The sequence below is a fragment of the Schistocerca piceifrons genome, chromosome X, assembly GCF_021461385.2.
Source record: "Schistocerca piceifrons isolate TAMUIC-IGC-003096 chromosome X, iqSchPice1.1, whole genome shotgun sequence".
Taxonomy (NCBI): Eukaryota; Metazoa; Arthropoda; class Insecta; order Orthoptera; family Acrididae; genus Schistocerca; species Schistocerca piceifrons.
The window spans coordinates 439,488,030-439,510,049 of NC_060149.1; the positions used below are offsets into that span (position 1 = coordinate 439,488,030).

The 22,020-nt window shown below is 39.6% G+C and overlaps 1 protein-coding gene across 1 annotated transcript in view; it reads right to left on the reverse strand.

Moving 5' to 3' along the window:
• The window catches only part of LOC124721823 (protein FAM91A1), a 163,912-nt gene that overhangs the window by 72,149 nt on the left and 69,743 nt on the right, over nucleotides 1-22,020 (reverse strand). The window contains exons 4-6 of the mRNA XM_047246944.1: nucleotides 8,777-8,877; nucleotides 8,527-8,686; nucleotides 8,252-8,400 (exon numbers count right to left, since the gene is read on the reverse strand). Coding sequence (XP_047102900.1) covers nucleotides 8,252-8,400; nucleotides 8,527-8,686; nucleotides 8,777-8,877 — 410 coding nt within the window. The remainder of the gene's footprint in view (nucleotides 1-8,251; nucleotides 8,401-8,526; nucleotides 8,687-8,776; nucleotides 8,878-22,020) is intronic.

Sequence of the window (22,020 nt, forward strand, 5' to 3'; positions counted from 1 at the left end):
TGGTTGGTTGGAGGGATGTAGGAAATCTTCACGAGAGTATTACTTCTGTCCTTTCCAGCCTGCCAGTTGTGCAGCTGGTGACTTCACCCAGTGAGGTGAGAGTTTGATGGCTTTTTGCACAGCTGGACAAAGAGACGGTGATGTTACCATGACACTAGGCGATTTCACAACCTCAGAGCTGAATTTGAGGTCACATGTCAGGGTGGCCATATCCTTCATGGAGAGAGATGCAGCAAGAACAGTACAGTAAGTGCCAGACACTACAATGCAGAGTTTGCAACTTGCCAATAACTTGCGAGTGACCAGGTAAGGTACTTCTTCCTTTACCCAGATTTCCTGGACAGCCTGCTCATCAAGATACATGGGACAATCTCAAGAGGCAGCGGCATGGTTGCCACTGCAGTTGATACAGTGGGGAGAAGGAGGTGGGCAATCGCCCTCGTGAGCCTACCTACCACAGATTACACATCTGGCTGGTTGAAATGATGACACTGGTAGCAGTGTATCGGGTTTGGAATGTACGGTCGGACTGTGATAACTTCACAGCCTGCTTTGATTTTGGACACAAGCACCACTCTATCAAAGATGAGAAAAAGAGTGTGTGAGGGCACTAAGGAGGCATCTACCTTTTTCATCACACGATGGACGGTAATGACACCCTGATCAGACATTTGGATTTTGGTCTCAGTCAGACCATCGAGCAGCCTAGTGTAAATAACACCATGGGAAGAAGTCAGAGTTCTATGGGCCTCAACACGAACAGGATAGCCATGGAGAAGTAAAGCGGCAAGCAGTTGCTGTGCTTGAGAATCAGTAGCAGTCTCCAAATGCAAAGTGCCATTGTGTATCAAGAACAGGATTTCACAGGGCCGGCAACTGAATCAACACCTTTCTGAATTAGAAATGTATTTATTGTTGCAAAGGACTGACCATCTTCAGTACATGGAACCATGAGGAACTGTCATGCAGCTGGGAGGGTCTTTGAATTGGGAGCTTCATTCCATTTACGTTTGGTAGATGTGGACTGCAAAGATGATGAGTGGCTCATTGGAAGAATGTACCCCATGATTGCCAGCATCTCCGATGGCATGCTCCTTCCAACTGTGAGCCCCTTTCACAAGGGGACACAACTGCCTTATGTGGTTGTTCACACTTCAAGTCACACCTCCCGGACACCTGACAGAGGGACCAATCCACAATTTGGGAATGTAACAGCACAGACAATCACCCTCCCTGGACCTGGCCTATACAAGGGGGTATGTGTGAACCCTACCTGTCGGCTCGGGGCTGGGAATTGTGTGTTACCCAGTCACCTGTTGCATGTCAGACGAGTGGGCCAGCCTTCAGGAGTGCACAGGGAGGAGGAAGATGAAAAAGAAGAGCCTAAAATGCCGAAGCGCAGGAAGGCTGTGAGAAGGTAATAAGGAAAGGAAAAAGGAATTGAAAACAGTGGTACGACTGTTCTTATGTCAGCTACAAACAATGTGGAACATTCCCAAAAACACCCCAGACATGTTCCCCAAGAGAGAGGAAAAAGAATAGCAAGAGGATAGACATACAGCATGGAAGGGAAAAGATGTTGCAAAGGCTGGGGACCTGTGGTAACCAAGCCAAAGAGAGAGAGCCCCCTGGGGGCAAAAAATCTGTGACTGCTCTTATTTTCTCTGGATCAGTCTGCATTCCATTGCCATTAACTTAGGTTCCCCAAGATTTTTATTTCTTGGGTGATAAAGAGGCACTTTTTCTTATTCAGGCGGAAGCCTGCAGTCAGAAAACACTTCAATGTGGTTTTTATACGGCTAAACATTCTTCTGATGTCTTTGATAAAACAGCAATGCCATGCAGACAATGAAGACACATTGTCCATTGAAGGTGTCAGAGAAGGTTGCCAATCTTACACTCTAAGGTGCCTGGAGCATTACAGAGTGCAAATGGCATTGAAGGCAGTCTTTTCCCAGTCAATCTCATTGGCCTTGATTTGCCAGTAGCCTCTTCATGTCCATTGTTGCGAAATACTTGGCTCCTTATAAGCAGACTAGGATGTCAGATAGCGTATGGCGATGGACTTCATCCCACAAGTTCTTTGATCCAACTCTTTTCCGTTTTCCTTGACATGCTGGCACCACCTGATGAATTTCTCTGTTGTTGTGACATACTTTACTAGAAGAGCTTGCTTTTTACTTGCCTTCTGCGATTCCTTTCATCAAGTGTGAGATTTTGTCACATCTGTCATATTTGGAATCACAATGTGGCATGCTGTCAAAACATTATGCACCTAAGGCTATTTCATTTCCCCTATCTGTTGGGCCCTCTTCTTCAATTGATTTTCCACTAAGTCGACTTGTTGCTATTTATCAACTAAATTTTTTATGCAGTTCGGCCTTTAATTTGTCCCATCTATCAAGCTTCTCTTCATTATTTTCAAACTGCTGCTGGGCTGTGCCACCCAAGTAAAAGTATACATTTGCCAATCACATCATGCCATGCCTCCTGTTATATTTGACACCTCTATTGAAGCTATTCCGCTGTTTTGTCAGGTCCTGATCAACATCCCCAGAAAACTATGATGGATGGATGGATGATGTGTAGCTAATGTACTGCTGACTAATAATCCATTTGTCCACTGAACATATGGACATGGGGAACAATACTGTTTGTATTCTGTTTCTGTCCTTGTAGCCAATGGCCTTTACATTGCCTAATTAGAGGCATGGTAATGTACATGTTCTGAACTACCCGGTGTCTTCACCAAACAATGTCATGTCATAACCACAATCAAGTCCAAATCTGAAAAAAAGGGTTGTCAATAAAGTAAAACATTTAGCACTGGGACCACCGTAGAGCCAGAACAGACCTGCCTCCTGGAAGGAGAGTGCTCCTATTAATGCAGACATCAAGTGTTAACATTGCAGAATGTGCAAACATTACAAACAGCAAAATTTTGAGAACCTTCTAGAGATGACAAATACAAAATAACAAACATTTGCTGATGATCAGATTTGAACTAGTGACATGCAGCACACCAGCCAGTGACACAAACCACTACTCCAAAATGCATGCAGTATAGCTCATGGGAGTATCACAGTAATAACAATTAACAGTAGAGATGACAACCCTTAGATTTATAAACTTCAAAAGATGCAAAATCAATTTATGTTTCCTCTTTTGTGTGTTTGTCAGTGGCACGCCAACTGTTCATGCTTCAGCAATACACAAGTAACCACTTACTTAAATGATACTTATTATTCATTTCACTATTTGAGGAGAACAATATGGTTTGCCTTCCAAGAAAAACTATAGCCACTCTTCCCCCTCATTCAGGAGGATAAAAACACATTATGTATAAAATCATCTTACAGCAATAACAATGACAAAAATAATAAAGCATTGTTATATCCGAGAAATAAATTTTATGAGAATCATGCTGGCAAGTTTAAACTAGCTTTGCGTAGCTTATTACAGACTATAATGGAAGGTTAGGGTTTAGCATCCCAATGACACTGAGGCCATCAGAAACTGCTCATAAGCTCAGATGGCAAGATGGAGAAGGAAATCATCCATGTCCTGTTCAAACAAACAATCCTGGCAGTGACCTTAATCATTTAGTGAACAAATGGAAAACCTAAATCTGGATAACCTTACACAGATCTTAACATCACTTCTCCTAAACATTCAGTACACTAACCACTGCACCACCTTGCTCAGCAAAAAAGATTATTAGATGGTATAGGCTACATTACCAATAGATTTATTACCTATATGTGTTATTATACAGTTTCATTCAACAGCTTTCATTCTGTCACACTTCATAAGTATTTTAAACAGTGATTAAAAGAACAAGAAAGAGGATCAGCCCAAAGGGGATTTTGGAATGCAGAACACGATGACATGGACAGTTCCATAATGCATCATTCAGAAATAGGAACCGGTCATGGGGAGGAAAAAGGCGTGGGGGAGGGATTCTAATAATGTAAGTGAGATATCCTAAGAAGTATGATCTGAAACTAAATGGTTACTTCTGATCTGAAGCCCAGCTTGGAGGTGGCCTCTGATACATATGGCCAGTTGATTTATTACCCAGTCCTTGCAGGATGTTTTCAAGTTGTTATAGCAGACTTGATAGTTGACAGATGACGGCTTCAAATGTTGCTCTACCAATGGTGGTAAAAAACTATCCATCACAAGACTGGAGAGAGGCAGGGGGATTGGGTGGGAGGGTTGCAAGGTGGGTTATAAACTTGGGTCATTACCAAAGATTTAGTCGCTGGAGTATGGGGTTTTAGGAGATGCAGAAAGGATCTCCCGTGAATTGTTCAAGTTTGAGGTGGTATAGTATGAGAAAGGAATGTCTTTATGATTGGTTAACACTAATGCAAAGGGTATTAGGAGTTGCGTCTACAGTAAGGGAAATACTACACTACTGGCCATTAAAATTGCTACACCACGAAGATGACGTGCTACAGATGAGAAATTTAACCGACAGGACAAAGATGCTGTGATATGCAAATGATTAGCTTTTAAGAGCATTCACAGAAGGTTGGCACCGGTGGCGACACCTACAACGTGCTGACATGAGGAAAGTTTCCAACCAATTTCTCATACACAAACAGCAGTTGACCAGTGTTGCCTGGTGAAACATTGTTGTGATGCCTCATGTACAGAGGAGAAATGCGTACCATCACGTTTCCGACTTTGATAAAGGTCGGATTGTAGCCTATCACGATTGCGGTTTATTGTATCACGGCATTGCTGCTCACGTTGGTCAGAATCTAATGGCTGTTAGCAGAATTTGGAATCGGTGAGTTCAGGACGGTAATACAGAACGCCGTGCTGGATCCCCAACAACCTAGTATCACTAGCAGTCGAGATGACAGGCATCTTGTCCACATGGTTGTAACGGATCATGCAGCCACGTCTCGATCCCTGAGTCAACAGATAGGGACATTTGCAAGACAACTATCTGCACAAACAGTTTGACAATGTTTGCAGCAGCATGGACTATCAGCTTAGAGACCATGGCTGCGGTTACCCTTGACACTGCATCACAGGCAGGAGCGCCTGCGATGGTGTACTCAACGACAAACCTGGGTGCACGAATAGCAAAATGTCATTTTTTCGGATGAATCCAGGTTCTGTTTACAGCATAATGATGGTCACATTCGTGTTTGGTGACACTGTGGTGAACGCACATTGGAAGCATGTATTCGTCATCGCCATACTGGCGTACCACCCGGCATGATGGTATGGGGTGCCATTGGTTACACGTCTCGGTCACCTCTTGTTCGCAATGACGGTACTTTGAACAGTGGACATTACATTTCAGATGTGTTACAACCCGTGGCTCTACCCTTCATTCGATCCCTGCGAAACCCTACATTTCAGCAGGATAATGCACAACCGCATGTTGCAGGTCCTGTACGGGCCTTTCTGGATACAGAAAATGTTCGACTGCTGCCCTGGCCAGCACATTCTCCAGATCTCTCACCAATTGAAAACGTCTGGTCAATGATGGTGAAGCAACTGGCTCATCACAATACGCGAGTCACTACTCTTGATGAACTGTGGTATCGTGTTGAAGCTGCATGGGCAGCTGTACCTGTAAACGCCATCCAAGCTCTGTTTGACTCAATGCCCAGGCGTATCAAGGCCATTATTACGGTCAGAGGTGATTGTTCTGGGTACTGATTTCTCATGATCTTTGCACCCAAACTGTGTGAAAATGTAATCATATGTCAGTTCTAGTATAATATATTTGTTCAATGAATACCCGTTTATCATCTGCATTTCTTCTTGCTGTAGCAATTTTAATGGCCAGTAGTGTATTTGGCCAGAAGTCTTTGGTCCCCTATTGCTGTTGATTCAAAATATGCCAGCTATGTTACCAACAGTATGTAGGACTACTTCTTGCTACAATTTCAGCGCATAACATCCAAGGAATGCTTTCCACAGAGGTCTGATATGATAAAGAACATATTTTTCCATTCTTCCTAAAATAAATTCCAGTTATCAAATTATGTCACAAGCTGACTGGACCTAGAACTTCTCCACTTTATCCCAAAAATGTCTGATAGTATTCATGTCACAACTATTAGCAGGTCATCCAGCAAATTCACCAGATTTTCTCAGAGTGAGGCTGACATATAAAGGGTTTGTTTTGACACTTTTACCACAGTATCATACTTTTGCTATTGGCTGAAATGTTTCTACTGACATCTATATTAATTCTGCCATCAACTGAATGGTCTAAGGGAAAACCAAGTGAATCAATGACAGATTATCCTACCATGACTAAATATACCTGTTGTATATTAGGCATTGACTCTTGTGATCACTAGCTTCTGGGAAGTAATATGGTCATGAAAACTCTGTCCTATCAACTAGCATGAGATGATTTTTTTCACTGATCTCTGTAGTAGTTGCAACAAAAGTCCTCCAACAAGAATATCTGGTAGTTGGTTCATACAGTACATTTTACAGTTTGTCAGCTCCTCTGAGTCAATTTTTAAGGGTTGTCAGAATGATGCTGGAGTTTGATATTTCCCAAACATTTCCCTTCACAATAAACCTGGTATCAGCAGACCCATGCAAACATAAATGTGAGATCTGTGAGAGTGTAAACCATAGCCTGGGGGTTGCAAAATAATGCACCATTAAAACTCACTCAGCCATCTCCATTGAGTCATTTGAGAGGCAAAAGTATATATTACAAATTGTGGTTGCACTTATATGCCTCACATGCTTAGTCTGATGTCACACAGGACCCTTCCTATTTTTCAGATCCCATTTCTTCACCTTTTGGTCTTCCTAAATCTCTCCATCTTCTTTGTAAAATTACTTCACTTTATTTGATCTTCTTTGCTCAGGGTCTTCTGCCAATCTCACATCCTCCCCATGACACACACACACACACAAAATCCTCCTTACTGACACAATTTCACACCCTCTTTCCAAGCTCCACACTATTTTCCACAACATTTCTCTAACTGGCCCTTCTGCTTTCCTGCCCTAGTGAGAATAACCACCTCTCACATAAAGACACAACATTTTTGTTTTATGATGCTTTGTTTATTGTTAATCAGGACTTTCCTTTATTGCAGTAATATATTTGTATTACACAGATGGTACAGTATGTAGTAGAGACAAACAGAAGAATCATATCACTGCTGGGAGTTCACAAATACTGTGGGAATGTCATTTGTTAAAAACACTAACAGCGAAGGGCTCTAATTCTTAATTACTGTACAACAAATATTTCATAAAGGCTGAAGAAGAATTGTCCAGTTTCTTCTGAGTCCAAGAATTCTTCATCAGGTCTTGGTGTCAAGGCAGAATGCATAGCAAGTTTCTAGTTTATCCATGCAAATTCATAGGAAATGAGAGAACAGATAGAAAAAGACAGTGTATCCTGGACTGGCAATGGGTTCCTGTATCTGTGCCATAGAAACAAACACATAAAACACTGTGATCCACTCTCGCGTCTTTTGTAAGACTTTTGAAATTATTACATTTGTAGCCAATTAATGTGGTAACAATTGTTGACAATAACTTCTGTTGCAATGGTGGAAAGGGCTGCAGATCATAAAAAAGAAATGAAATGATCATATGGCAATGCCAGCTGGGAGAGCCCTTCTGGGATAGTTCAGCTGCCTTATGCAAGTCTTTTTATTTGATGCCACTTCAGCAACTTGTGCAAATGATGTGGAGGACAACACAACACCCATTCCCGAGTGGATAAAATCTGTCCCAGCTGGAAATTGAACCCAGGGCCCCATGATCTACAAGGCAGCAATGCTAGCAACTAGACCACGCAAATGCAATAATAGACACTATATGTGTACGTTTACATGGACATTAAACATTTTCTGTGTGTCTCAGCATTAGACATTCTTACCACAGTTAGTATGTTAGAAATGTATTAATTTCCAAAGTCACGGAACATTGTAATTGCTCTTTCACCCAATAGATTTGGAAGTATGGGACATAGTATTTTATATGGTTGTTCCATTAGTGTAAAAACATTTTTCTCCACTTCACATATACAGTGTCCTCAATATGTCCTCAGATTTTGTAAGGGGAATTATAAAAATTCTGTGTGTCAGTTTAAATGGAGGTACACACTGTATTCTTGATTACCTGATCCTGAGAAACATTAATACTCTTCAGCTAGCTGTGGGGAGGGGAAGAGAGATTATAAATAATTGCTGAATATAGCACCCATATTAATTACAAATTAACCACCACAGTTACTTACTTCTTACTAGAAGGATCACCCGCTTTCCAGATAGCATTTGTATCCTCTTGATCATCTTCAACACATTTTTTGTACGCAAATCCAAGACGACAATACAAGGAAACAGCATTTTTTACTGCCTGAGGATCAATCTGGAGTACATTTGCTAACTACGAAGAAAAATGACAAACAGATTTGTAAGTTCAGTAATGGTGTATCAATCACTTATCTTATACACACTTTCTATTTAGTGTAGAACACTGTAAATAATGGAATATCAATATTGTACTAATTACCTCACCCACTGTTGTATGTTCATCAATGGATACAAAAATTTTGTAAAGTAATGTTTCAAAATAATCACCCAGTACACGATTCATTACAAATCCTTTCAAGGGTGGTACAATTATACAGTCATCATCTTCAATAGGAACATCCAGGTAGATAAGGCCCTTCCTGTGATAAGAAGTACAGGTAATGAGAGGATTATTTTGAAATAAGTTTTTTTGCAAGAGAATTTACATCAATACAAGAGACAGTACTTACAAATAGAGATTATGTATCAGATTAATATCAAGATCACCAGCTTTCTGAGTGCCATTATCAATAATTTTATCTATAACTTTCTTCTCTTCTTCACTTATCAACTGCAATAAACAAAGAACAAAATTTATATTTTCAGTTGGGCATTATAAGATAAGTTCCGTTTTCTTTTCTTAAGACTGCCAACAATAAAAAATGGTTCAGTCTTGCATTTAACATATTTCTTGTATTACTGTTTGTGAAAATTGCAACAGCCAGAAGGAGTTCCCCAACTCACTTCAGAATCAGAGGATGTGTATAAAAGTGAAACCATAACAGGCAGTTAGGGTTGCAGAGAGACAGCGTGCACATAGGACCAGCAGTGCCCTCTTTTGTGCGACTGAGCAGGTCAGTGTTATGCCACACTCAATTGGTACAGAGCTGTCAAACAAATTGGAAATGTGTGAGCAAGTGCAGGTGTGCCTTGTCGACATCAAATGGTGTAATATGAGCATGTGAACAAGTTCCAACAGGGCCAGAATGATTGGTCTCCGGAAAACAGGTTTGTCTCTCAATGGCACTGCGGTGTGTATGTGGCACACTGTTATGATATGAATGTGTGTATAGAACCAGTGGATAGAGAAGGGTCGTACACAGCAATGAATAGGCACTGGACCACACAATGTGACCACAGTGCAGGATGACCACTATCTCGTCCGCTGGCTGTAACCAATAGAACAGCTTTATACACAGAGCTGACTCACTATTGGAGCATTGTAATGGGTGTGGACATCTCTAAGTTAATGTTTGGACACCATCTGCTGAGGGCTGGACTGGTGACACACACATCATTGTGTAGGCTTCCACTGACCAGAAACCACAAACATTTCAAACTGTAGGTAAAAACCAAAGCCGATATGCTGAGTGGCAAAATGTGATATTTTTGGACTAATCCCACTTCAACCTGTGCTACAATGACAGCTGCATATGTGGTAGATGCTACAATGGTGAACACAATCAGGCAGACTACATTGTTGAGCAGAATAGTACGTAAATGTCACATGTGATTGTTTGGGTCGCTATTGGCAATAACATGCAATCTTATTTCCTACATATTGAAGGCAATCTGAATGGTAACAGCTACATCAGAGGGGGTGTAGTGCCCAAGGCACTGCAGGCAGCTTCACACCTCATATTTTATCAGGACAATGCCCAGCCATATGTGGCAAGGAATGTGCAAATGTTTTTTTCAAGAATTATGGATACCGCAGCTTCCCTATCCAGCACATTTGCCTGACATGTTGCCCTTCAAACATTTCAGCATGTGGTTGGTTGGCAACTTGTTCATTGAAGTCTTCATGCAACCACTGTCAATGCTTTGTGGATGCACCTACAAACCATGTGGCAGTGTGTTCTTCAGCAGCATATCCAGACCCTCTTCAATTCCATGACATGACATGTAGAGGATCTGAGTGCCAAACGTGGCAGCTTTGAACTGCACTAAATCCTGGCAGTCAAAGTGTGTGTACAGTTCTGTAATTCTAATGATCTGTATAGTGTCATGTCCCTGACTGCAGAATAAATTTCATTGTAATCATGTCTCTCTTGGTGTTGCACTTTTCACAAACAGTAATATACATTTTCTTCTTCATGGAGCTGAAGACTATGACCTATTACTAATACAAATATGTAAATAACAGTTTGATTTGAAATTTATATTTTTCAGTGAGGGGGTGGATATAGGTATTTCTAATCCAGTGTGTGTCAATTGTGTACCAGTACTGACTCCATAGGTTATTTATTCATGATGTGTGTGTGTATATAACAGACAAGTTCTGAATCATAAGAACCGTTATTGGCAAAATATTTTAATACTTTTACTTCATGATCACTACAAACATGTTGTCCATGGCAGCTTGGTAATCCAATCATTAGTACGCCATCAAGCATTATGAATACAGGGCATTTTAGGAGGAATAGTAAATATTTTAGGAGGTGGTAATGTAGAGTAATTCAAACAAAACATCCCATATAACATGTGCCCAAATTTTACTCTTTACAGAGATATAGCTAGTTATAGATATACATTTTCATTTTGCATGTTTGTACTGAAGTTTAGTGCACTGAATATGTGTGGTGAAACTGTGTAACAAGTGCTCATTCCCCATCAGACACTATGCACACATTGCGGAAACACAAGGCCAGCAGTTTCCACAGTCAGTATCACATAGCATGCACTCGTCACTGAATGGCCCTGCCACACAGCTACAGAAACATATACTCTGCACAACTTTGTCTTGATGTTTGGTTTGTTGGGCGCTCTACTGCACAGTCATCAACACCCATACAAAGTCCCAATTTTTACACAACCCAATTTTTGTACACAGTCCAATCTAGCCACTGTCATGAATAATGATGATGAAGAAGAAGAAGAAGAAGAAGAAGAAGAAGAAGAAGATGATGATGATGAGGAGGAGGAGGAGGAGGAGGAGGAGGACAACACAAACACCCAGTCCCCAGACAGAGAAAATCCACAACTTTGTCACAACACATCAGTACTAATGGGCCTGGAAAATGTTGGAATGCATTTAGAATTAGAATTATTTTGTAGCTGTCTATTTTCTGTGTTTCTTACAGAGAAAATGTATGCTGTATATCTAAGAGTCATCAAATATTACCACAGCAATTGAATATGGTTATGTATAATGAAAACTAAACAGATAATCAAATAGTGAAAGTTACTGAAGGTCACTGATTTAGCTGTGTAATTGCAAATTTGTGTGACCGAATAGTTGAAGGACTAATGTTCGCATTCAGTCTGCAGCTAAAATTGCACTGACACTGAGATGTATTTTGGACATGACAAATGTAAAAGATTTATGTCAGGAGCATGATAACTTGATATAATTATCAACTTTGTTTGTAATTGACAAAAAAATTCAACCACGCTACACTGTAGTCTGGCTCTCATGAGTAAATCGAGCAAATGAACTAAAAGAACTTATTACAGTTGAGAATATTAACTACAATGGCCATAAAGAGGAAAAAAGCACAAGACATAGTGGTAAGCAGTAGTGGGAATTATCTGAATAAATTTCTACCTAGATAATTGTTCGAACAAGTAGGTCATTCAAACAAATTTCTTCATGAATAAATTATTTTTAGCTTAAATAAAAATAGTATAGAATGTAACTGCATTTTTCCTTGTTTACTTTTTGTACAAAATTCTACAAGTAGGTTTTGTTTCCTTTGCTCAATGCAGTTTCTGTTTCATAAATAACTTACGAACTGTTTCTTCGGTAGTAAAGTTCCAGACTACAAAGCTTAAGGTTAGGAGTTTTATCTCCCACTGGTCCTTTGATTTTTTTCTTTTACTTAACACTTCTATCATTCTAACAATGACAAAGCTGCCAAGTCAAGCTGCACTGTTTTCAAGAGTACATGTTTAACGTTTAACTCTAGGTTCCTATCTAACTGGCTGCACGAGTTCAGAGGGAGGGGGGGAAGAAGTGAAGGGCACACCACCATACCTAATAAAGCAACAAAGTGTCTAAACCAACTTATGCAAGATAAAAATACTCCACTGGGGTACAGCCTTAGCAGTTACACTACCGACACGGCCCAATTTAACAGACTCTGCACTTGTCTCTACTCCCCTATCCCTTTGCTAAAAAAACATGCTGAAATACCATGTAAGTAATTAAAGATGAGATGCAGCCAACAATTTCTTTGTGTTTTGTTTAAGAAGTAATAAACAGCTGTTTATAAAAATTTCTTCTTCAGAAGGATAATAGTGACAACTGGGTTACACGTTGTAGTGGAAGTATGTTGAAAAATAGCTGAAAAGTGTCAATAAAATATAAAATTTCACTTCCATAATATTAAAAACATGCACAACATGGTGGTTATCATTGAATAGTACATCACCAATGTACAGATTATGCACTAGTGTTGGGTACATGATGCTTGGGCTAAGGAAAGCTTCCGGTGTGAGAAGGCACTGCTTTGATGATTTTCAACGAAATGCCCATATATTTAGAAACAGCTTGTGAGACCTGGCCAGGTAAGAATTTTAAAATTTTGTACATGGCTGGAGCAGCAACCACAGGATGAACCCCTCATAAGAAATAATAAAAGCCAGTCAGTTATAAAATGGAAGGCTTATTTAAACCCTTTGACCATGGTGTCAACATTTATAAATTTATATATTTTACTGATTCAGCTCTTTTTCAATCTATCTCTGCTACAACATGATGTTTTTATAAACATTTAATCCATGGTCCAGGAGTTTAAATAAACTTCCCATTTTGCAACTGATTGGCTGTTTATTATTTCTTTATGAAGATTTTATCCTGCAGCAGCTGCTCCAGCCAGGGTTACAAAATTTTAAAATCATCTGTGTTGTTAGTGCTAAAAATGAGTGAACAAATTAAGAACTCGGTGGTTTTTAACCACTAACATCAAAACACTTTACATTTAAAGTCTCCTAAAACATTTTTGGAATGCTGCTGGATGTCCAAAGTCATCTGAAAGTGTTTTGGGCTAACTCTGAGTAAGATGACCATCAGAAGATGAAATATGTTTTTGATCTGGCATTCATCAATGCAGCTACATAGAGGGTGAGATTGAAAGTTTTGAGTTTGAGGCACAGAGTGCTTGAGGGCATAGATTACAATATTGCAGCACACTGGCAACTTTTTCACCAAGAAAGTGTCAAGAGTTGATTGGAAGACTTTTTTCAGCTCTTTACAACCACGGCAATTATTGTTGCAACATCTTACCCATAATTTAAGAACACACAGTTCACTTGTATTGCTGTCCTTGAACAACAAAATTTATTTTGAACATTATTTGGGAGTAGAAGCTAATGTGGAATCATAATGAATTTCTTTGCCAAAACTACACCAGAACTGATGATATCTCAATTTTTGCAGGTGATTTGAAAGTCTTCCATTGTTTTTCTGAAATAAAGACAATTTCAGGACATATAACACACAGATATACTCTTTGAAGATGTAGAATGCATTTTCTTTAATGTGTCACAATGCCAAATCTTCGAAAGAAATAAACTTTCCGGTGAGATGTTTGGGAAAAAAGAGAGTTGTTTTAAAGACTGATTTAAAAGTAACAAAATGTTTAAAAGCAAGAAAATGTACATTTGTTTAATAAATAACAATGAGCTGGGCCAATAAATATTGCTGAATTTCAATTTACAAATTATTCATTACACATTCTAGTCCCAGATTACAAATACATATTTTTATTCATGTAAATGAATACTGTTTCAAATAAATACCGTAGTTTCATTTGTTACTCACAAATAATGAACAAAAATTTTTTATCTGTATTTGTTATTCATCATACAAATAAATTCTGTCCCGCTCTGATGCTAAGGGAAGCACACTGCGCATGCACATGCTGCTAAATCATTGGTTGTGTGCAACTGAGTGCAATTGTGAGAGGAGGAGGAGGAGGAGGAGGAGGAGGAGAAGAAGCACTGAGAACCCTATTATTAATTGCAATTGCAGAGACTGTCAGACTTTTAACTTCTTGTTGAAGAACGCTGTTTCCCTGATCAAACCAGAAAGACAGCACACCATATACTCAATATTATGAAGTAACATTGGAAAATAAGGACCATACAAAAACTGAAATATGTTCACAGGAAGACTCACCTAAGGAGTTTTTTGAAGACTGTTATTCTCCCATCTCCAGCAGAGTAGTCATGGTGTCTTGTGCGGAATAACATTTTATGAACCCACATGGAAATATTTTAAGAAGCTGCCTGGATTGAAAAACTCAGATGAAGCTGTAGTTCACAATTTGCTTCAGTATCTTTCCCACAGAGCCAATGATGGCAACATTATCATTTTTATGTGGGCTGACCTGGTTCTCTTTGTGTCAAGGAAGGGGACAGATTGAATCTCTCCATAAGGAAACTGACTTATTTCTTAGAACAAATAAAAAATATTGAGGTAGGTTTATTTAAGGTTCCTAGTGAGGTGTTAAAGAGACAGATAATGCACAGTCTGACTGCCCCATGAAGAATGGACAGTAATTTGCTACATCACAGGTCGCAGTGAAGCCTCAGATGCAGCTCTACAGATCACTATTTGGCAGTGTAAAAGCTCTAGTCTGACTGGCAGTCTTTCTTGTAGCTGCAGCTTGCTGGAATGCTTTATGGCAGGCTGTTCCAACCGAGCTCCAGGGAGCCGGAGCGCTCACTGTGGCAGCTCGGAGCCCGCGTGGAGGGGGAAAGCGAACTCACTGTCCCCTGGCCGCATGCAGCTGCAACTGACGTAATAATCCGTGTTCAATGACAGCTATGACTGGCCGCGGGAACCCTGTACCTCTATTGGAGGATACCTTTCTATTCATTGAGAGGGATGGTCGTCCGCAGTCTCTTGTATGTCATAAAGTATTTAATTCTGCGAAGAGGGTCAATATACAACGATATTATACACGTCTTCATGCAGCGCACTACGATCAGGTAGAAGGCGTTGCACGGAGAGAACTGGTAGCCAGGCTTAAGAACGACATACCAGGAGACGTAAGTTTAAAAACGGTTTCGTAATACGGAGGGTATCAAAACATGCAACATAGTTTGTGTCCTGTAACACGTTTATAATTTTCTGGTGGATGAGAGCGGAGAAAACACTACTGAATCTGCAGTTCAAGCAAGCTACAGGATCACTCAATTCATTGCGATGGGTGGCAAGCCGTTTTCGGTGGGACCACTCGTAAAATCGTGCATGGTAGCAGTTGCAGAATGTTTGTTTCCAAGTCGAAGCACACAATGTCTCGTCCAAGCCTGGACATGGCAGCGGATTTAGAGACACAGCTCAGGAAAAAGGCGGAGAGCTTTGTTGCATTTTCGCTAGCGCTTGACGAAAGCACCGACATATCTGACTGTGCTCAGCTTGCAGTCTTTGTGTGTGGTGTCGACATGATGGAGCTGCAAGTAACTGAAGAACTCTTGGATGTGGTACCACTCGATTTCACCGCAACAGGACGTGACATTTTTGAAGCTGTTTGTGAATCAGTGGACAATATAAATTTGCTGTGGGATAAGCTCCATTCTGTAGCGACAGACAGTACACCACAAATGATCGGGCGTCATCAAGGATTTGCTTCTAGTTTGAAAAATAAACTCAGGGACGAATTCGGGAAAGACATTTTGACTCTTCATTGTTTTATTCACCAAGAGGCACTGTGTGCTGAAACAGTAGAGCTAGATGGCGTAATGAAAGATGTCGTGAAGTGTGTGTATTTTGTGCGGCGTCACGGTATGACTCATGGCCAATTCAAAGGATTCCTGAAAGATATCGAAGCAGAGTATGGGGATATACCTTACCACAGTACAGTTCGTTGGCTGAGTCGGGGAAAAGTTCTTGATGTTTTCTTTGCCATTCGTAAGGAAATATCCCTTTTTCTTGAAACGAAAGGGGAAGAAATGCGTTGTCTGAAAGATATGAAATGGATATCAGACCTGGCGTTCCTAGCCGGCATAACTAAGCATCTGAATAATTTAAATCTGTCATTGGAGGGCAAAGGGCAGCTAATCGTTGACATGCGCGACCAGATCAAAGCGTTCATGGAAAATTTATGTTTATTTGAGAGGCAGATGAGTAATGGACATTTAACGTTCTTCAATCGTCTTGCTTCTTTAAAACTACCTGAAGGTACTACTTTCGACGATTACCAAACAAAGTTAAAGCAGTTCATCACGTCATTTGAAACACGATTCCGAGACCTCACTAGTTTGGAAAGGGAACTTAAGGTGTTCAGCACTCCTTCTTCAGTTTCCCCTGACGCCTTGTCATCGTCAGTTCAATTGGAGATTATTGATTTCCAAAATTCAACTTTGCTGAAAGAGAGGTACTACAACACATTGGAGTTGTCACTATGGTATCGTTCATTACAGCAAAAAACATTTCCCAAGCTTCACAACAATGCCGCTCAGATCATGTGCATGTTTGGATCTAGGTGTTGTTGTGAGCAGCTTTTCTCAGCAATGAAAAGAGTAAAAAGTAAGGGACGATCCTTTTAGGTTGCAACAATGAAGGCCATCCTCTGCATTAACGCTGCGAACACTTTGACATCTGATATTTCCGATCTTGTAATGAAAAGAAAATGTCAAGCTACAGCAATTTCTTGTAAAACAGTTGTTTCTTATTTATTTCCTGAACATCGTATTTCCTGGTGGAGCATGTCACCACGTGTTAGCAGCTGAGAGTATGAGGTTGTCGATCTTGTAAGACGCAGCTGGCACATCAAAACGCTTGCCTTGCCGCCTGCCTCAGGCAGCCGTGCCACGTGCCGGCCCACTTGAATGGTCACAGCGAGCGACACGGCTCCCTGGAGCAGGGAGCGCTCCGCGGCTCACAACGGAGCCGACGAGCTGGAACAGCCTGCTTTATGGTGTTAAGGAACTTAGAACACAATTTCTTCTTCTACCCTTTTGCAAGTCAGTGACATTTTCCCTTCATTTGGGAGTGTTGGATGGAATACCAGCTCATACTGGGCAAGGGTGGGAAGGAAATTAGCTTTGGACTTGTTCCGAAAAGGAAATGTTGGCATTAAGGATATAACCATTGGAAACTTGAATATGGATGATCAGACTTGGATTTGATCCTCACTGTTCACTGTCAAACACTATGCCCTTTCACCCAGTGAGAATGATGAAAGAATGGTTGGAGTCAATGGAATTCTCATGTGACATGTGTCCCAGTGATGAACTACTAACAGTGTTTTTCCAAAAGAACACACATTTCCGCAGCACATATACTTACTTTGACTCCTTTTTTAAAAGATAGCTCTATAATTTTCATTATCTACATAGTTAAGTTGAGATCCTTGGTCCCTGTATCACATAAAGTTTCACTATCTTGCCTAATGATGATTACTGAAACAGATACAGAGCTTAAAGGTATAAAGAGCAGGTAGCATTGACCAATTCACAGTTCAGGAAACCTAGTTCCATGATTCTCAATCATAATCAAGAATGGATGATACCCTGCGGTGCTAACCATTTGGCACCAAACAGAGAAAACATGAACTTCAGGTGCAATGGGTGCTGTGGACTTCTTTGCTGATGAACTACTCTTTCTAAGAATTTTCAAACAAATTTTTGTCCAGTATCTCTCTCCCTAACAATTGGATCTGCATGGGCACTCCATTACTTGGGTGGTAATTCCTAAGCTTCACTATGATAGAATCTAAAACCTTCATTGATAAAATATGTACTTCAAGATATCAACAAATGACTTGAAGTTTGACATGCTCTCCACAACAAGCTGCTTCAACTAAATGCAGTGTACTGATGCCTATATACCGTGAGATTACCAACAAAGCTTCACATGGGTTAAATATGCAGTTAATTTCATGTGAAATGTTCACGGGCCTAAAGGAACTAGAGTACTTGAGCAACTAAAACAGCATGTACAGATTGTGCTGAACTGTAACAAAAACATTTCAGCAACTATAATTCTCATACACACATGGAGGCTAATACTATTAGCTACCAATGTTGTCCGAACTTGTGGCATGTTGAATTTCTCTCGATTATTCCCCCCCCACACACGTTCACAGTAATACCACCTATGATGTAACTGTAAGAACCCAGCATTTGTATACTAAAAATAGTGAGAAAAATGCTACATGACAAGCAATAAAACTTATCAACACAGTTTTTGGAATATTTGTGTTTGGCTATCTCTGTACGCATTACATATAAACACTAGTGAACAGATTGTGATGAAGTTTTAAATACTGCATTCACTAAATCTTCATGTAACACACAGGCTTTGTTTCATTGTGAACAGTCGATTGGAAGAAAAGTTACATTTGCCTAGAGATACAATTACTTGGCATCTACGTAGATGGAGTCACATGGTTGTGTGACACACACACACACACACACACACACACACACACACACACACATTACAGCCAATGCTCATTCACTATATGTCAACATATGACTCTGTATTTGGTTTTAATATGCAAAGTAAATATGTTAACTAAAATTTATAATGCACTTCCATTAACAATGCATTTATTCCACTTTGACATTCTTATACAATTTCTAAGTGCTTTACCATACTGATACGATATAGACAATATCATTAAGAGGATAGATTGCTATTCACCATATAGTGGAAATGCTGAGTTGCAGACAGGCACAACAAAGAGACTACTAAACCAGTAAGCTGTCAGACAGAAGGGCTTCTTCTGGGGGGAAAACACACACACACACACACACACACACACACACACACACACACACACACACACAGCTCTTACACACACACATGACCACTGTCTCTGGCTGCCGAGGTTGTCCATTTCAGGAGGAGGTCATCTGGCCAACAGCTTAAGTGTTTAGTACTCTTTTTGTAGAGCCTATCTGCGACTCAACATCTCCACTACATGGTGAGTAGCAACCTATCCTTTTCATGATTCCTTCCTAGATTTTCCATTGTTTGATAATATTTAGAGTGATTTTTGTGACTTGAATACTTAACGGGTAGAAGGGATGGTTATTAAAGTAAGTAAGCAGCTTGAATTACAAATAGAGATTTGCAAAGTTTGAGTTCATGGTTTTGAGATTTTCATTGAGAAACATTAGTTATACCTAATTACAGTATACAATTACTGAAACACAAATTTTCAGAAATTTTGACATGCCTGCTAACACTGAGATTATTTTAATTTAGTTTTTTTTTTTTTTTAGCAAAGCTTTTCTCAGTTCTTGAGAAAATAGCTTAAGAAATTAACAGATTGAAGGAGAGTGAATATTCAGAACTGGAAGAATACTATGAACCACATCTAATCCTCAACAAGTTTATACTGCATCCTCTGGGTCACTTTGGAGTAGAGAAAACATAATTTTTTTAACATAGTGAAGAAAGTTAAGTGCATTTAATCCCTGATCACAACCATCATGCTCATTTCCATGAAGTAACACATCATTTACTTGCCATCATGCAGTGCAAAGATATAAAGCCGTTATAGCATACAAGAGATCTTCAGTTTGTTTGTGAGAACTAGTAAGGACATATACAAAGAAGAAGTAAAATTAATCAGCAGGATCATTTGTGTGAAATATTCCATACACTATTATTATTGGCTTTCATATCATTTTTGTCTACTTGGCTACTGTTAGAGCTTAAAAAAAAAAAAAATGATTGATAATGCATACACTTCAAGATGACATTTCTTCTGTGTACAGTGCCAACACAAAAATAACAGATAGTGTCACACCCATTTTTTTTTACCATCACCACCATTATGGGTTATGCAGTCATCAACCCAAAGGTCTGCTTGAAAACCACAGTGCTTTGCTAGGCACGGTACTTTGAACCAACTTACCCAGCCTGTTATAGGGGAGAATTACAGTTTAACATGGACTCAAAACGATGATACGATTAATTACTTTTCACATTGACAATGTTTATTAAAGGTGAAAGAAGTGATAAATGACCAAATAAAAATCCTTGGACTGACCAGGCTCAAACCCTTAGCTCTTTGGATATGTGATCTAGCACTTGCACAGAGCCACAAAACCACTACACATTGACAACTATTATTATTATTATTATTATTATTATTATTATTATTACTTCTTTAAGTCATCAATTTGTTGACTACTTTTATGATGTCCACCATCTCTGTCTATCTTGTTCTAAGCTTATCTCCTCAAAACTATTACACTCAGTATCCACCACAATCTGTTTTATGTATTCCAGTCTTCGTCGGTCCTTACAGTTTTTACCCTATAACACTCCTTCCACAGCAATTTAACTATTTCTGTGTGTTCTAACAGATATCACACCAACTTATCCCTTCTTTGATGACCTACTCTCACCTCAAGGATAGTATTACCACCAAAGAATAACCAAACTGCAACCATTAACACACATCTACTGTAGCATGTTGAGTAAAAATGTAAATAAGGGTTGATTAACTGGACTGTGCAGAAATATGATGATACCAATTACCTAGTTCAAGTTTTAAACACATTAACTAATCAAGGGCTTCTATGTCATCAACTAAACTTTAAAGTCAATCTGACAATTACACAGGTCATGATGAAAAACATGTTTTTATGAAAATGTTTTAGTCCTGTGGTTTTTTTCTATGCTGAAACCTAATATGATAACAAAGAGGCTGTATTACCCATCATATTTACAATGAACACCAATTTAAAAAAAAATCACTTTATACATAAATTAATTACATACATTTCATACGTCTGAAATTAACTGACCTGTACAAAAATCTTCGGAGCCTTGATAGAAGACATTTTGCACAAGAAATTCATGGATATGAAAGATACTACTGTCTCTACACATTACATCAGGCCTGATGAAACAGTTTGTGAAAACGTTAACCAAAGAAAGAGAAGTTTTCTCAATCACCAGAAGCAAAATTAAAAGGAGGAATGTTTGTTGGACCGGAAAGGAGGTTACTACCAAGTTCCTACACAATTAAGAAGATTAACATTGTATTTACATTGCACTGAACATGCTGGAGAAGTCCAAGATTCACATTTTGAAAAGTCACATTGATTTTTCCTCTGAAAATTTTGTTGGCTGTTTGATTGGGGGTTAGGGGAGGAGGTTAAGGGACCAAACAATGAGGTCATCAGTTCCTCAATCTAAGAGCAGTACATATGGAAGCAGAAATGCCCACTGACAATGTTTTCTGGTCTAGTCAGAAGATTCATAACAGTAAAAGCTAGCTAAAAATAAACTGGACACCTTTTGTACAGTCAATATAACACAAGCAAGTTGAAGGAGATGGGGAAGTCAGCAGATGGGTGTCCCTGGGGCTCTGCATGTAACAGGTAATATCCCACACCTGATCTTTTACAGTCAACAATGTCCACCATCCAGTAAAGTGTGATTCCCACAATAGAAAATTGTGGTGCAGCAGAAAGGAGGTGAACTGAATCTAAATGTGACTAAAAAAGTAAAAGGGAGATAAAAGGAGCCCAGTCAAGGAGGTAGGGCTTGGGATCCTCATACCTAGCATACTGTGGGAGACACCCCTCTCCAATCACCCCGCCCCTGATCCGAAGGTAGATTAAAACCTTATAACTGAGAATAAAAACCACTTTCCCAGAGAAAACTGACACCAGTTCAACCATTTCTGAATTGTCTGCCAATATGAGAGGCAATAAGTCCATAAGTCCATAGTTAGCACAGAGGGCCACAAGGTGGGAGCATTCCACCAAGATATGAGCTTGTCTTTCAGGCTACACA